Here is a 15,445-nt window from a genome sequence, read left to right as displayed (position 1 = left end):
ATTTAGTTAAACAAATATAAAGCCCATTAATAGCCCATAGTCTAATTTCCACAAGTGTCGTTCTTTTGTCCAAACCCCAATTATGATACAAAGCCCAATTACCCAATTTTAGTAATTAGCCCAACATCATGATTACTTCGTTTTAAATAAGCATAATAATAACTTAGCTACGAGACATTAATATAAAAAGGTTGAACATAACTTACAATGATTAAAAATAGCGTAGCGTTACACGAAAAGAATTTCGACTTACACCCTTACAACATTCGCTAACATACCCTTATTATTAGAATTATAATTAAAATTAAAATATAAATTATAAATATAAATATAAATTTTACGTATGAATGAGGAAGAAAAAGATGATAATTTTGATCAGAATTCGGTTGGCTTTATAGGCAGTTTTCAAATTTAGGGCTCCGCGACTCGCGGCAAAATCCTCTTCAAACTCCGCGAGTCGCGGAGAATGAATTTACAGCTCAGTCCTTGGAGTCTTTCTCTGCCGACGGTTTTTTTATTTATAAATATAATATATATATAATTAATATAATTAATTATATATTATATTATATTTATATACATAGTTAACTTGTAATTTTTAGTCCGTTACGTCGAGCGTTAAGAGTTGACTCTGGTCCCGGTTCCGGATTTTCGAACGTCCTTGCGTACAATTTTATATTTTGTACTTTGCGTTTTGAATCTTGTACTCTTGTGATTTCGAGACGTTTCTTATCAATAATTGGAACCTCTTTGATTGTCTTTTGTACTTTTGAGCTTTTTGGTCGTTTGCGTCTTCAATTCGTCGAATCTGTCTTTTGTCTTCACCTTTTATTATTTAAACGTATATCACTTGTAAATAGAACAGTTGCAATTAAAAGCTTGTCTTTCTTGAGGAATAATGCTATGAAATATATGTTCGTTTTTAGCATTATCAGAACGCGTAACCAATTGAATCTTAATCTTATAATTAGTTAATTACTAAGTCACAAACGAAAGAGGTCTTTGGTGAAAGGGAACCCTAAGCCAATAAATTCTAGTTTGACGTGTTTGCTAAAAGAGAACTCTGGGTAAACCGACTCTGTAATTGCATGCATTGATAAATAGAACTAGTGCTTAGTAACAAATCATCCAACACTGCGAATAGGAGATCTAGGCGAACATTCTTCTATCTATTGAATTCAAATATCTTTACTTTTTATTGAGTCAGCATTTATTTTTATAAACTTAAAAATACAAAAATATCGTCTTTTACTTTTAATCAATCTTTGATTTGGCTAATCGTTAAATAGCCACCAAAACAAACTATCTCGTACTTTCGATTTTCGTAGATTAACTTAGTTTATTTTATTAGAACAATCTTAATTCTCACGTTTAAACTGTCCTTGGAACGATTTTGGAATTACCAATTTTATACTATTACACGATCGGGTACACTGCCCGTTAGTGTGTAGTAATCTTTAAACCGGCATTTTCTAGAGATAAATTATATACTATATTTTTCACATCATACACACGGTTTTCCAACAAAACCATGAACAGTATGATGCCTGATCTTTTCCAATAAACATAACTGCTCTGTCACTTTTGGTAGTTCTTTTCTCCTATGATGAGGGTATAACTCCTTAAAAGCTGCTAAAGCTTGAACTGCAGATGAGGTACATTCTAAACATCTGAAAAGCAATAGCTGCTTGGTAAAAAACCAACATAATTGATGTCAAAAAAACCCAACATAATTACATTACATTTTCTTTTAAAATAAATTATAAAAGAACAAAGATAGTGCTTCTTACGGGTAGTCAATAACAACATTACCAAATGTTTCTACAGGTCTTAATAACTGAAAATAGGTTCGCGTGAAAAAATATATTAGAAACTAGTTAGATTGAACAAAATAATAATTGAAACAGTATCGAAAAATGGTACCTCCAACCATTTGTAGGATCTTGTCAGTTCATATGTTGCAAAACTACCATCAGCATTCTGCGCGAATATAAAAAGAAAAGCTACATTCTTTTTTCATTTATGTTTGAATAAGGTTTATCGTATTTGAATTCTTTTTTCCTTTATGTTTGAATAAGGTTTATCGTATTTGAATGTTTAGTTAGAATCATGGATCATAATTATCTATAAAGATATAATAACGTTAACTGTATCATATAGTCGTTTTACATCTAATGGTTCACCAACAGTTTCTGATGGCAATTTGGATAGCATGAGTGCAGCCTAACAAAGGTAAATATAAACTTTAACATTTAAAATGTATCGTTATTATTCATTCATTATCATCATTATATTAAACAGTAACGGATAACTTAAATGTTCTAAATCATGAATGTTAAGCTTTAATCCTTCAGCAGTACAATCTGATACAATCCACCCATTATCTAGAGTCAAAAACGGCCAACCACCTTTCAAAATGTGATGATACTAATAACCAGGATCTCCAGGGAAATCATCAATGACCTGTACCGAAACAGGTCAAGTAAACTAACCCGAATCAGTTATGACCCGTTATCCAACCCGGCCATCTTGCCACCTCTAACTCTTCCTATAATAACATGTTTCACCTGCGACCTTTTCAAGAACTTGCGTGCTTTTTTAAGCGTTCACCCAAATTCTCCAATAAGATTCGTAGAAACAATTGCCTGAATGGCGAAATCGGTATCCCATATTTGACTGCCATTATAACCCTAAATAAATTTACAAAATTTTTCAATAATTTGCACTTTAAAAAGGCATGATGTAATTTAATCATATAAACCAACCAAAATAGAGTATCATATACACCTTCATTTTCATGCCATCTTCAGCAACCCACAAATAATCATGTATTCTCGGGACATGAAACTTGAAAGCATCCGAATTAGGACCTTCGACCCAACAACAGAGCATATTTAGCACCTGCAATATTTAAGTATCTTCTAGTGACTGTAAAAAAAGCATATGCATTCAGTAACAAATTTCACATAAAACCTGATTACTTCGTTTACTGGTCCTATGCATACATAACAAGCATTTTCGTCTTCATAATGAATCAGTTCCATTACATGTTTAAGCGCCTTTTTTCTAAAACTTTTCACGTGCCATCTCATGAGAATTGGTTCCACAAATTTATCAATCGTTCCCCAAATTAAGTCCTGGATAACAGGGTGCGGATAGTAAAGATCTTCCTTTGCGCATTGATTTCATACTTTGTTCCAATCTATTTTACAATAAGGAACTGTGAAAAGCTCGTTTCTTAATGAAAGAACTGTAGGTGAGATTGGACCAACAAATCTCTTGGCGTATAAATACGACATAGGCAAGTATACCATTCTAGCATGACACCATACCTTACCTGCAACATTTCGTTATACATACATATATAGGCTTATGCATAACAGATATATCAGGAATAAAAAGAGGTTCACCTGGATGAACCGGAAGAATATATGGAAGCAACCATAACTCAGGGGGAAATGGGTTGTTCCCAGACCACTCATACGCCCCGAGCACCTATATCCGAAATAAATAAATAACAACAACAAAAAATCATAAAGGTGGAGATGTCAAACCGTTAGAATAAGCAGACTGATTTGGGTTCTCTAATGATTCTTGTTGGTAAAATCTAGAAAGCTCGGTAAAGTGAATTTGGGTCAAACGGGTTAAACAAGTCATACGGGTCACAAATGTACCCAAATGTATTAAAAATGCATAGAAAACTTTATTCAATTACTATTAGTTCAACCAACGGAAAAACAAGATATATTTATGGTCGATGTGACGTGACGGAATATTAGACGTATCAATATTGCACCTCTAAATAATCTTAGTAAGTAAGATCAAAATCACGATTAAAGCAAAAAGTACCATACCGAAAGCCATAACTTTCCCCAAGATGTTATCGAGGTGGCTCCACCATGGTCCAAAATCCAAATTTGTGCCTTCTTCACCATTATTCATTCCAAGTAATCTTAAGGTAACATAGTTCAAAACGCTACTATAAGAAGATAGAAAACTGACTTGTGTATTTCTCATTCATATCCGTGATTTATAATTAGAGATGTCCCAATGATTTCGTCTTAGTCCTCCAGAACTAGACGCCACCTCAGCGTTACATCAGCACTTCCTTCTCATGACTATTTTTTAATTACACCTTTCGTCCATATTTTTTAATTACTTTTTTAATTTTTTCATAATATCAAATAATTACAATTAAACATAAAAGTTATTAATATAAACAAATTTTTTATTAATAAACATAAATTTGGTTACAATTTTTTTTTTTTTTTAAAGACATAATGAAAGATCCAAAAATACCAAATCAAAAGTATATGCTTACTAAAATTTTTTGACAAAAGTAATTTGCAAAAGTACAGGGACTAAAAAAGAGTAGTTTGCAAAGGTTAAGGGACTAAAAAAATACATCATCTACTTTGTAGTTGTAGTCTTCTACTATCTTATCTGTTTTCATTCTTCTTCATTTGTCTGTATACTCCGTAAACGACCCTCTCTTCTCTAAAACCCTAATTTCATCTAGGGTTTTTGTAGTCGCTCTTCACCGCAGCTACTACGACCAAATCTACCTCTTTTCACCCTTTCTCTTCTGTGAAACCTAATTTTCATCAAATTATATCTAAATGGGTGCTAAAAGTAAGAAGTCTGCCTCCAAGGTACTGTTTTTATTCAATTTATTCTTTGTTATTTCGTGTATCTATAATCTATAATCTATGATCTATGATTTATATATTTTTTGAATTTTTGTGTGTGTTTGTTTAGATGTTATTTCAGGCTGATGCTATTGTTGCTGAGCCTACCAAATCAATTAAAAAAGGTAACATCCTTTTACCTTAAAATTGTAATCGTTTTATGCTATATATGTATATGTATGTTATTTTTCGTTTGTATATGTAGATATGTGTGTGTTGTAATGATTTTTTAGGTATTTAGGTTATAATTTTACAAAGTAGGTGTTATGTTTGTTTCAATTGATTGTTCTTTTGAATTGGATATATAGGAAGAGAGATGCAGAGGAGATAATTGAGAAACATGCTGTGAGTAGTAAGAAACAGAAGAAGGATGTTAAGAAGGTATAATCTTCTTTATATCTACATTTTATATACCTGGTTATGGTTATGCTTACATTATGTTAATTGTCTCATATAAAACTATACTTTGTAATATTCAAAATTTAGAGTGATACACATACTGTTCATATATCTTTTTTTGCATAGTTTAATGTGTTTGATTTTGATCAAATCTGACAGCTTGGTTTATGTTTTCTCAATATGTGTTGATGTTATTAATGTTGTTATACAGGTTGTGCCCAAAAAAGCAGCAGCCGCTGTGGTTAAGAAGCCTGCTAAGGAGTCAAGCAGTGATGAATCTGATTCATCATCTGATGATGTGAGATATGGTCACTGATTTATTCTGTCTTAGACATTTTTTTTTGTTTATTATTGCAGCATAGTTGTAATAATGATTTGTTATGAATCTGAATCTTCTGATGAAAGTGATTCATCAGATGATGAAGTGAGTTAAGACTTTTAATTTTGTGCCACCTGGATACTCTCTGACTAATTTCATGTTCTCTGTATACTAGTTGATACTTATTTTGTTGTTTTTTTAATGATGGTTTTAAAATATGCAGGATGAACCAAAGAAGCCAGTGGCTGCAGCCAAGAATGACACTGTTGCTGCAAAAAAGAACTGAGTCAAGTTCTGAGGAAGAAGAAGAAGCTGCAAAGAAACCTGTCCCAGCTGTAATAAAGGCATCTGCTGTAAAAAAAGGTAGCATTTTATTTAGTGTCTAATATTTTTGATTGTTGTAATGCTTTATGTATGAAAATGCAACTATTTACAAATTTTTGAATGTTTTTCATCCACAGTTATTGATCCAGTGAATTCCAAAACTCCCGAAGCGGCACAAACTCTGGTATTAATGTTCTGTTTTGATTTTCCGTTGTTTTTTAAGTTAGTAGAGATAGCAATTTGGACTGGTTGGGTAAAATGTGTGAAAACATGTTGGGTGGGTTGATCTAAAAGATTTATTTATTTATTTATTTTGTTCTTAAGGTTGTTGTTTGCATTACTAACGTAAAGTAATCATGCAGCCTCAAACCACTGGATCCAAAACTGTGCATTTGGGTAACCTACGTTTCGTTGCTGAAAAACAAGATGTGTAAGTGCTACTTATACTCTTAAGACTTCTAAATTTAATCTCTTATTTATTTCTGACAATTGTTGACTTTTGCAGTATTGATTTTTTCAAGGATGCTGGTAAAGTTGTTGAAGTTAATTTTGTGGGTTATGCACATGTTACATTCGCCACCCCTGATGCAGCTCAAAAGGTATATATCTGGTTTTGATTATCATTTTTTTTTCAACTGTTTCTTGGATCTAATCAGACACTAATTTATGTAATTGGTTTGGCAGGCACTCAAACTCAATGGCAAAGATTTAGTAGGCCGTCCTGTCGAACTTGATTTGGCCAAGGGAAGGGGTGCTGAAACTCAACAAAAGAAGGATGTTAAGAAACAGAAGGTTGTGAGTAGATATGGACTCTGATTTAGTTTGTCTTTTGTTTATTATTTATCAATGTAATATTGTTGTATTAATGATAATGATTTGTTTTTACAAACCCATTTAAAATGCTTACAGGAACCCAAACCTACTAGGAAATCTATTGAGGAAAGTGATTCACATGATTCCAGTAGCTCATCTGAATCTGAGGAAGAAAAGGTATAATATTTATTACATCTGCATCTTTATACATGAGGTTATGACATATGTCTATGTATGTATGTATGTTTTAGACATTAGACTTTTTGTTTATTATTGTAGTATAGTATACCTGACAAACGGGTCAGGTTGGGTAACGGGTCAAAATGGTTTTGGGTAGAAATAGGTCATGAGTCAAACGGGTCAAATTTTTAAACGGGTCCAAATGGGCCGAGTTGGGTAACGGGTCGAAACGGGTAACAGGTCAAATGGGTTAAACGGGTCATGTACTTTTCCCATTGATTTTTTTTACAATTATTATATTATTTTGGTTATTATTATTTATTATTTATTATACATAATGAAAATAATAATATACGTAATAAATGATATAACCATGAATGCTTTCATATATGTTTGGCGGATGAAATTTTTTAAGCTCAACCCATTTGACCCATTCACAATTGACCTATTTCTATCTATTGAACTTTGGGAATTGATACCCATTACTCTCGTTCCTTTATATTTCGTAAAGGACTCGATAGGTTGAAGGGAAACCTATTGGGCATTTTTTTAGATTTTGATTTGCCATTACTACGCCTAATTTATTTCATGACCGAATTGACCCGATTGCTTGACCCAATTGACCCAACTTTTAGAGTATGGTTCTCAATTGGCAGGTATGTAATATAGTTGTATTAATGATTTGTTAATACAAACCCATTTTAACATGTTTGCAGGAACCCAAACGTACTAGTGAATTTATTGAAGGTGCTGCAGATTGATATCGCTGACACATCTACCGAGGAAAGTGATTCTTCACATGAGACCACTAGCTCTGAAGCACTTTTGCTATCATATTATGCAAAACAAATTGATTCTTCTGAGGAAGAGATGGTATAATTTTTTTTTTTTTTTTAATATCTATTTCTATATCTATAAATAGTTGTATTAATGATTTTTTTTTGTTTCTTTCAATGTTGTTTCAGGCTGATGCTGAGCGTACCAAATCAATAAAAAAAGGTAACATCTTTTTACTTTTAATTGTTAATCGTTGTATGCTATATATGTATGCGATTTTGCTGTAAAGATGGGTTAAATTTTTTTGAGTTTTGATTGCGAAACGGCTTGTTTTTTAGAGATATTAAATATGATAATAGTAACTGTTTTGCTGTTTAAAGTAAGTTTATTATATTTGACAAAGTAGATGTTATGTTTTTATTGAATATTATTTTGGGTTGTGTATATAGGCAAGAGAGATGCAAAGAAGGCAATCGAGGAAAAAGTTGGGATTTGTAAGAAACAAAAGGTAGTCAAACCTCAGAAGGTAAGGTTGTTAAGTAGATATTGTCGCTGATTTAGTTTGTCTTTTGTTTATATTAATAATGTTATTGTAGTGTAGTTGTATATGTTAATGATAATGATTATTTTAACGTGTTTGCAGGAACCGAAACCTACTACTATTAGGGGGGAACGCATCGAAGGTGCTGATATTGATGATATCGCTCCCACAACTAGTGAGGAAAGTGTTTTTTCACAAGATGTAAGAAGTAGCTCGGAAATTAGTAGCTTGGAAGCAGCAATGCTAGCAGAATATGTGGATAATGATTCTGAGGAAGAGATGGTAGAGAATCTTATATATATATATATATATATATATATATATATATATAGTGGTAGGATCAAGAGGGAAGTAACCATTCGGGGGGAAGCAAAAACTTTTTTTTTCTTTTGGTTTTTTTGAAAAAACTTTGTTCACGAACATTATAGATGAGATGAAAATATGAACATTTAGTAGAGACACTTTGTGATAAATGTTTTTATTTTGGCGGGAAAACGCTCGAAGAAGTAATATATAACAATTATCGTGTTTTTTGAGCGTATTTTGAGGTTTTAGCTATTGGGGTTTAGATATTAGGGTTTAGATGTTAGGGTTTAGAGGGTTTAGATATTAGGGTTTAGAAATTTAGGGTTTAGGGTTTAGATCTAGGGTTTAGATTTAGGATTTAGATTGAGTTTTTAACACGAACGGTTTAGGGTTTGGTGTTTTGGGTTTATGGAATAAACCCTAAACCCTAAACTCTAAATCGGGCTAAATTTTACTTCATAAAACATGGAAAAAAAAACGTTCATATTATTCACGAACAATATTATCTTGAATGTTATTTTTGTCGATCGTTTTCCCGCCTAAATAATAACATTCATCACGAAGTGTCTCTTCTAAATGTTCATATTTTCGTGTGATCTTGATGCCGGAAAAAAAAATTCAAAAAAAAAACGAATTTTTCTTTTTTTTTTTTTTTTTTGCTTCCCCCCGATTGGTTACTTCCCCATTGATCCTGCCCCTATATATATATATATATATATATATATATATATATATATATATATATATATATATATATATATATATATATATATATATATATATATATATATATATATATATATATATATATATATATATATATATATATAAAATAATGATTTCTTTCTACAAACTAATTTTTTTAACATATATTTGCAGCTAAAATCTTTTTCTAGTAAACGGGTTAGTAAGGATAGCACCAAAAGTAAGGAAAGTTCAGATGATGATGAATCTTTGGATGATGATGAAGTGAGTCAGACTTACTAAACTTTATGGCACCTGTCAAATTTGAATATGATACGTATGTTTGTTTTTGTGATTGTTCAGTGGTGTTGATCTTCAGTGTATTTGGTTTTATAATTTTTTTTTTTATAGCAAAACTGAAAACCGTATTTAAAACTGAAAGCAACTTCGGTTTGGTTTCGCTTAAAACTGAAATTCATAACTCTAATCAAACTAGCTATTAGCATATAATGCTACACTTGATTACACCATTCCAAGTACTTTAAACGAAATTTAGCTCCAAAATTCATAGAAGCAAGTGACAACACCAAACCAAGTATTTGTATTTGTCTAACTTTTAAATGCACTTCATGTTTTATAAAACTTCTTACTTTTTTTTTGTTCAGGATACGCCTGTCCCAGTAAAGACTGCTTCTGCAAAACCAGCCGCTAATGTTGAAGAGAGCAGTGAATCTGAGGAGGAAGAATCTGAAAAAGAAGAAGAAGAAGGTTCTAATGAGGAAGATGAACCTAAAACTGTGAAGAAGAAGAAAGTAAGAAGTGTTTTTGATCTATCGTGATAAATTTGTGTACTTGTATGTGAGTGATTATGTATCTACTATGTATGTGTGTTGGCTTATGATTGAAGTTTGTGTAGGTTACTGATGTTGAAATGGTTGATGCTCCATCAGCAGCTAAGAAAGCCGTTAGTGATTTATCTTATTTCGTTTACTCGTTCATATGGTACTTAATAATTGCATTAATAACTTTAAGTTTTTATCCTGCAGCCTCAAACACCTGCTACTGGATCGAAAACTTTGTTTATGGGCAACTTAAGTTTCTCCATTGAAGAAAATGATGTGTAAGTTTCGCCTTTACTCTAGACTTGTAAAGTTAATATTATTTGACAAAATTTGACAATTGGTGATTTCTGCAGTATTAACTTTTTCAAGGATGCTGGTGAAGTAGTTCAGGTTCGTTTTGCAATGAGAGATAATTGCTTTGCAGGTTATGGACACGTTGAATTCGCTACCCCTGATGCAGCTCAAAAGGTATATATATAATATATATCTGGTTTTGATTATTATTTACCCTTTATCTAAATGTTAATCAGACCACTAATTTGTGTGTAATTTTATTGTTAGGCACTCGAACTCAATGGTGAAGATTTAGTTGGACGTGCTGTTAAACTCGATTTTGCTAAGGAAAGGGGGGGTGCGTACACTCAAGGCGGGTAAGAACTTTTTAAAGTTGGGTTTTCTAATCCTGTTACGAAATTTGATATCTGATTGAAATCATACATGTATATGTTTTATCTTTACTTTATTATTTTTTGTTCAACTGTTATTTCAATCTTTTTCATTGTTTACTTGTTATTCGTTGGTTATTATTTGAATCTTACATTGTGGCGGTAGGTTTAGCGGTGGTCGTGGTGGTGGTGGTAGATTCGGTGGCCGAGATGGTGGTGGTGGACGTGGTAGAGGTCGTGGACCTAGCAGGCCGAGCATGGCAACCCTCGGTACAGGTATATGTTCTATCTTTACTTTATTTCTTCATATATCCAACGTTTTTTTTTCAACTGTTTACTGCATTTGAATCTTATTCATTGTTTATTTGTTATTTGTTATTCATTGTTTATTTATTATTCATTGGTTATTTGAATCTTACATTGTTTCTTTGTTGATGTTGCAGGAAAGAAGACGACTTTTGGTGATGATTAAGAATTGAGAGTTCTTGTATGTAGCCTGTTGTCTACTACCTTTTTAAGATGGTTAAGTTTATTATGTAATAGTTTTGGTTATTTTTATGTTTTATCTCGAACTTAAACTGAATACATTGTTTGTTTCTTGTTTCTTTTTTTACTGAAGTCTGATGCTATATTTTACTAAAAGTCTGATGCCTTTGCTTTGTGCCCCTCTAGTTTTATCACTCGTAGTGCTTCTATTAAAATAGTTATGCATAAATTTATTAAAGTAATAAGCGCATTTATCACTCGTAGTGCTTTTGACACTCGTGGTGTCTGAGGTCGAGATTGTAGTTCCTTGGAAGCTTCTGGTTGAAAGTTTTTTTACAGAACACCTAGACTACATGAAGATCTCTGTAGTTAAACGAGCCAGAACCGGTGGCTCAAGGACGGTGTTAGGATTTATGTTCAAGAAACGTTACCTGAAATCGTAAGTTAAATGCTATATATGTATTTCGGTAGCGCGGGTGATGGATCTTTGGAGATACGATTGCTATGTTGTGTTTCATAATGGATATTCAGTTGTGTTGGAAGATGTCATATCGTATTTATTTATAGGTTAGTACCGTTGTCCTTTATTCCCAATTTAATGAGACAGAGCACATCCGTTTGTCATTTTATTCCATAAAGTTGTAGAAGGTACTGCCGGTTACATTGGTTTTTCCAATTAATTTGGGTACCTGATTGCTGGATTTAAGTTCGTTATTATTATTTTTTTCAAAATGGTTATTACGATAGTATTCTGATTTTGGCCAGCTGTGTTAGGTTCAACTATAAAGGTAAAATTATTGTTTTTTTTTCAATTGTGATTTTTTTATTCATTCTATTTTGTTGATCGTGATATGCATTTGTTAATGTTTCTATGGAAAATTAGTTACAAAATTTTAGCTTCCTGTAATAAGTATCGTTGTTTGATGAACTACATAAATGATTTTTTTTTTTTTTTTTCTTAGCGCTAAAATGTGAAGGGGTTGACATCATATTGGTAGTTCAAGAGATATAATGATTATAGTGAAACGACCATAACTCATTTTTTTTACATTACCCGACGGGTACACTAATTACCAGGTGGGTAAACTTTTTTAACCAACATTATGCCCAAGCTTTACCCAGCTGGTACACACATTACCTGGCGGGTGAACTACATTAGTCCTCATTTTTTCGAAATTGATACCTTTTGACCTAATGTTTATCACCAACAACAATTCAACTTACATTACAAGTACTTTTAACCATATGGCTTACTTGACCCATATTCACAACAAAAGATGATAATCTTAACCCAAATGCGACAAACGACCATATCGACACAAGTACAAGAGCGTGTTCTCGGGAATATCTACCCAATATTTAACAACTACCCAAAAGCATTCAAGCATCACAAAAGCACAAGCAAGCATTCCTTTGTTCTATCGTCACCGCGCTCTTACCCTTTCCTGTGGCGGGATTCAATCCTACAAAAATAGTAACAACGGAGTAAGCAAAGCTTAGTGAGAACAACAAATATATACATTTATGCATATCGTCAATCTCCATCAAATCTCGTATCAACCAAGGGCAACTCGTGTCATCCTGAGGTTTGACCATCTCATCATGATTCAAACCCCCTTAGCATCTCGAATGCCGTGAAATCATCTATACACGGTGGGTACACTATTTACCCGGTGGGTAAACATTTTTAACCAACATTCTGCTCAAGCTCTTTACCCAACAGGTACACATATTATCCGGCGGGTAAACTACATTAGTCCTCATTCTACCCAAATTGATACCTTTTGACCCAATGTTTATCACTAACAACAATTCAACTTACATTACAAGTACTTTTAACCATTTGGTTTACTTGACCCATATTCACAACAAAAGATGATAATCTTGACCCAAATGCGACAAACGACCATATCGACATAAGTACAAGGGCGCGTTCTCGGAATATCTACTCAATATTTAACAACTACCCAAAAGCATTCAAGCATCACAAAAGCACAAGCAAGCATTCCTATAGCGACACTATTTCCATCTAGCGCAACTGATGTGCATCAATGCGCATCATTCATCATCATCATCATCATCATCATCATCATCATCATCATCACCACCTTCGTCATCTCCCCCGACCGGTGGTGGTGCATACCATTTTGGATGTTTTTTTAAAAACATCCCAAGCTTCGGTCATCTTAAAATCTTTAAAAGTCTTTCTTTTATAATTAAGCAACACGGTTTTCATTAAGTCACGATCATTCCTTCCACTACCCCAATTGCGTTGCGTTTCCTCGAACACACCATTAAACTCCTTACAATTTTTACTTATATGACACCATTTCGATGTCAATTGATTATCTCCCCGAAACCACCCACGGTTATTGATGTTAAACCGTTCATAAATCGTAACCCACAAAGTCGTAAACTTTTTGAATCTTCGGACGAATCAATCCAACATGTTACTAGCCATGCTTCCTCTTCGGAATCCTGCATTTTTTTTTTCTTGTATATGTCCTTTTTTGATGAACCTGCACAAATAAATGACATACATAAAAAAACAAGATATGTATATTACATATACATATATCACGCAATACATATACATATATGTATATATATAAAAATAAATATGTATATATTTATAGATAAAGATAGGTAATATATATATATATATATATATATATATATATATATATATATATATAGGGGCAGGATCAATGGGGAAGTAACCAATCGGGGGGAAGCGGGGGGAATAAAAAAAAATTCGTTTTTTTTTGAATTTTTTTTTTCGGCATCAAGATCACACGAAAATATGAACATTTAGAAGAAACACTTCGTGATGAATGTTATTATTTAGGCGGGAAAACGATCGACAAAAATAACATTCAAGATAATATTGTTCGTGAAGAATATGAACGTTTTTTTTTTCTTCATGTTTTGTGAAGTAAAATTTAACCCGATTTAGAGTTTAGGGTTTAGGGTTTAGGGTTTGGTGTTTTGGGTTTATGGAAACCGTCCGTGTTAAAAACTCAATCTAAATCTTAAATCTAAACCCTAAATCTAAACCCTAAATCTAAACCCTAATATCTAAACCCTATAAACCCTAATATCTAAACCCTAATATTTAAACCACAATAGCTAAAACATCAAAATACTAAATGTTCATATTTTCATCTCATCTATAATGTTTGTGAACAAAGTTTTTTCAAAAAACGAAAAAAAATAAAAAATTGGCTTCCCCCCGAATGGTTACTTCCCTCTTGATCCTAACACTATATATATATATATATATATATATATATATATATATATATATATATATATATATATATATATTGTTATAATTCAGTAGGCTTATAACTACCTTTAGTGGTTTGATTCTTGATGTTATAATTCAGTAGGCTTATAACTACCTTTAGTGATTTGATTCTTGATTTAGAATACTAATAATGAAGTGTAAGAACAAAGATGATAATGGAGAGAAAGAAAGAAACACTTTGTAAGTGTGAGAAATGGTACAAGTTTAATGCTTGCATTCATGAGTATTTATAGCCTAAAATCTCAATATAAAAATACATACTTTGTGTACCAAAATTGACTATATGTATACACCAAAATTGACTATCCATATCTATATTGTTATTATTATTATAACACTCCCCCTTGGATAGCAATTTTATTTTGTTGAAGATCAACTATAAATTACTGCCTCGTTAAAAACCTTGCTAAAGAAAACCCAGTGGGAAAAAACTTTAGCTAAGGGAAAAAGAGTGCAGCATGGAGTTGACTCCCCCTCAAGTAGACATCGCTTCAGCTGTTACATCTTTTGAACATGTCTCATGCCAATGTTATGAACGTGTGTTCTGAAAATAGCAGTTGGAAGTGCTTTCGTGAAAAGATCAGCAGAGTTTTTGCTAGATTGCACATATCTCATTTCAATCTGGTTGTCCTTAATGAGATTTTGAGTGTATGAGAAGAATCTAGGTGGTATGTGTTTTGTTCGGTCACTTTTGATATACCCTTCTTTCATCTGTGCTATGCAAGCTGCATTATCTTCATAGATAGTTGTTGGACTTTTATCGCGTTCTAGTCCACAAGAATCAGTAATGAGTTGTGTCATTGATCTCAACCAAAAACATTCTCGAGTAGCTTCATGTAATGCAATCACTTCGGCATGATTTGACGATGTAGCAACAAGTGTTTGTTTTTGAGAACGCCATGATATTGCAGTACCTCCATTTAGGAATACATATCCAGTTTGAGATTTAGCTTTATGTGGATCAGATAAATAACCTGCATCTGCATAACCAACCAAATCTTGTTTTGATTCGTTAGAATAAAATAATCCTAAATCAGTAGTTCCTCGAAGGTATCGAAATATGTGTTTGATCCCATTCCAGTGTCTTTTGGTAGGAGCAGAGCTGAACCTA

General features: G+C 32.5%; 1 protein-coding gene and 1 pseudogene across 2 annotated transcripts; one reads left to right on the top strand and one right to left on the bottom strand.

Moving 5' to 3' along the window:
• Positions 1-1,499: 1,499 nt before the first annotated feature.
• Positions 1,500-4,017, bottom strand: LOC139849868 (cycloartenol Synthase-like; annotated as a pseudogene).
• Positions 4,018-6,235: 2,218 nt separating this feature from the next.
• On the top strand, positions 6,236-11,199 carry LOC139847738 (uncharacterized). Of its 2 annotated transcripts, none has more exons than XM_071837460.1 (15): positions 6,236-6,329; positions 6,415-6,522; positions 6,640-6,720; positions 7,440-7,596; positions 7,689-7,722; positions 7,950-8,008; positions 8,144-8,323; positions 9,227-9,316; positions 9,697-9,843; positions 9,948-9,995; positions 10,078-10,151; positions 10,227-10,341; positions 10,435-10,523; positions 10,705-10,814; positions 10,982-11,199. In XM_071837460.1, exons 2-15 carry the CDS (start codon positions 6,506-6,508, stop codon positions 11,008-11,010), a joined length of 1,230 nt encoding a protein of 409 aa, XP_071693561.1. In that variant the 5' UTR covers positions 6,236-6,329; positions 6,415-6,505; the 3' UTR covers positions 11,011-11,199. The 2 variants fall into 2 exon arrangements, with proteins under 2 accessions (XP_071693561.1, XP_071693560.1); XM_071837459.1 differs by having other exon boundaries at positions 7,950-8,026.
• Positions 11,200-15,445: the final 4,246 nt, after the last annotated feature.

The sequence above is a fragment of the Rutidosis leptorrhynchoides genome, chromosome 5 (assembly GCF_046630445.1).
Source record: "Rutidosis leptorrhynchoides isolate AG116_Rl617_1_P2 chromosome 5, CSIRO_AGI_Rlap_v1, whole genome shotgun sequence".
NCBI classification, from domain to species: Eukaryota; Viridiplantae; Streptophyta; class Magnoliopsida; order Asterales; family Asteraceae; genus Rutidosis; species Rutidosis leptorrhynchoides.
This window is presented reverse-complemented; position numbering and strand designations above follow the sequence as displayed.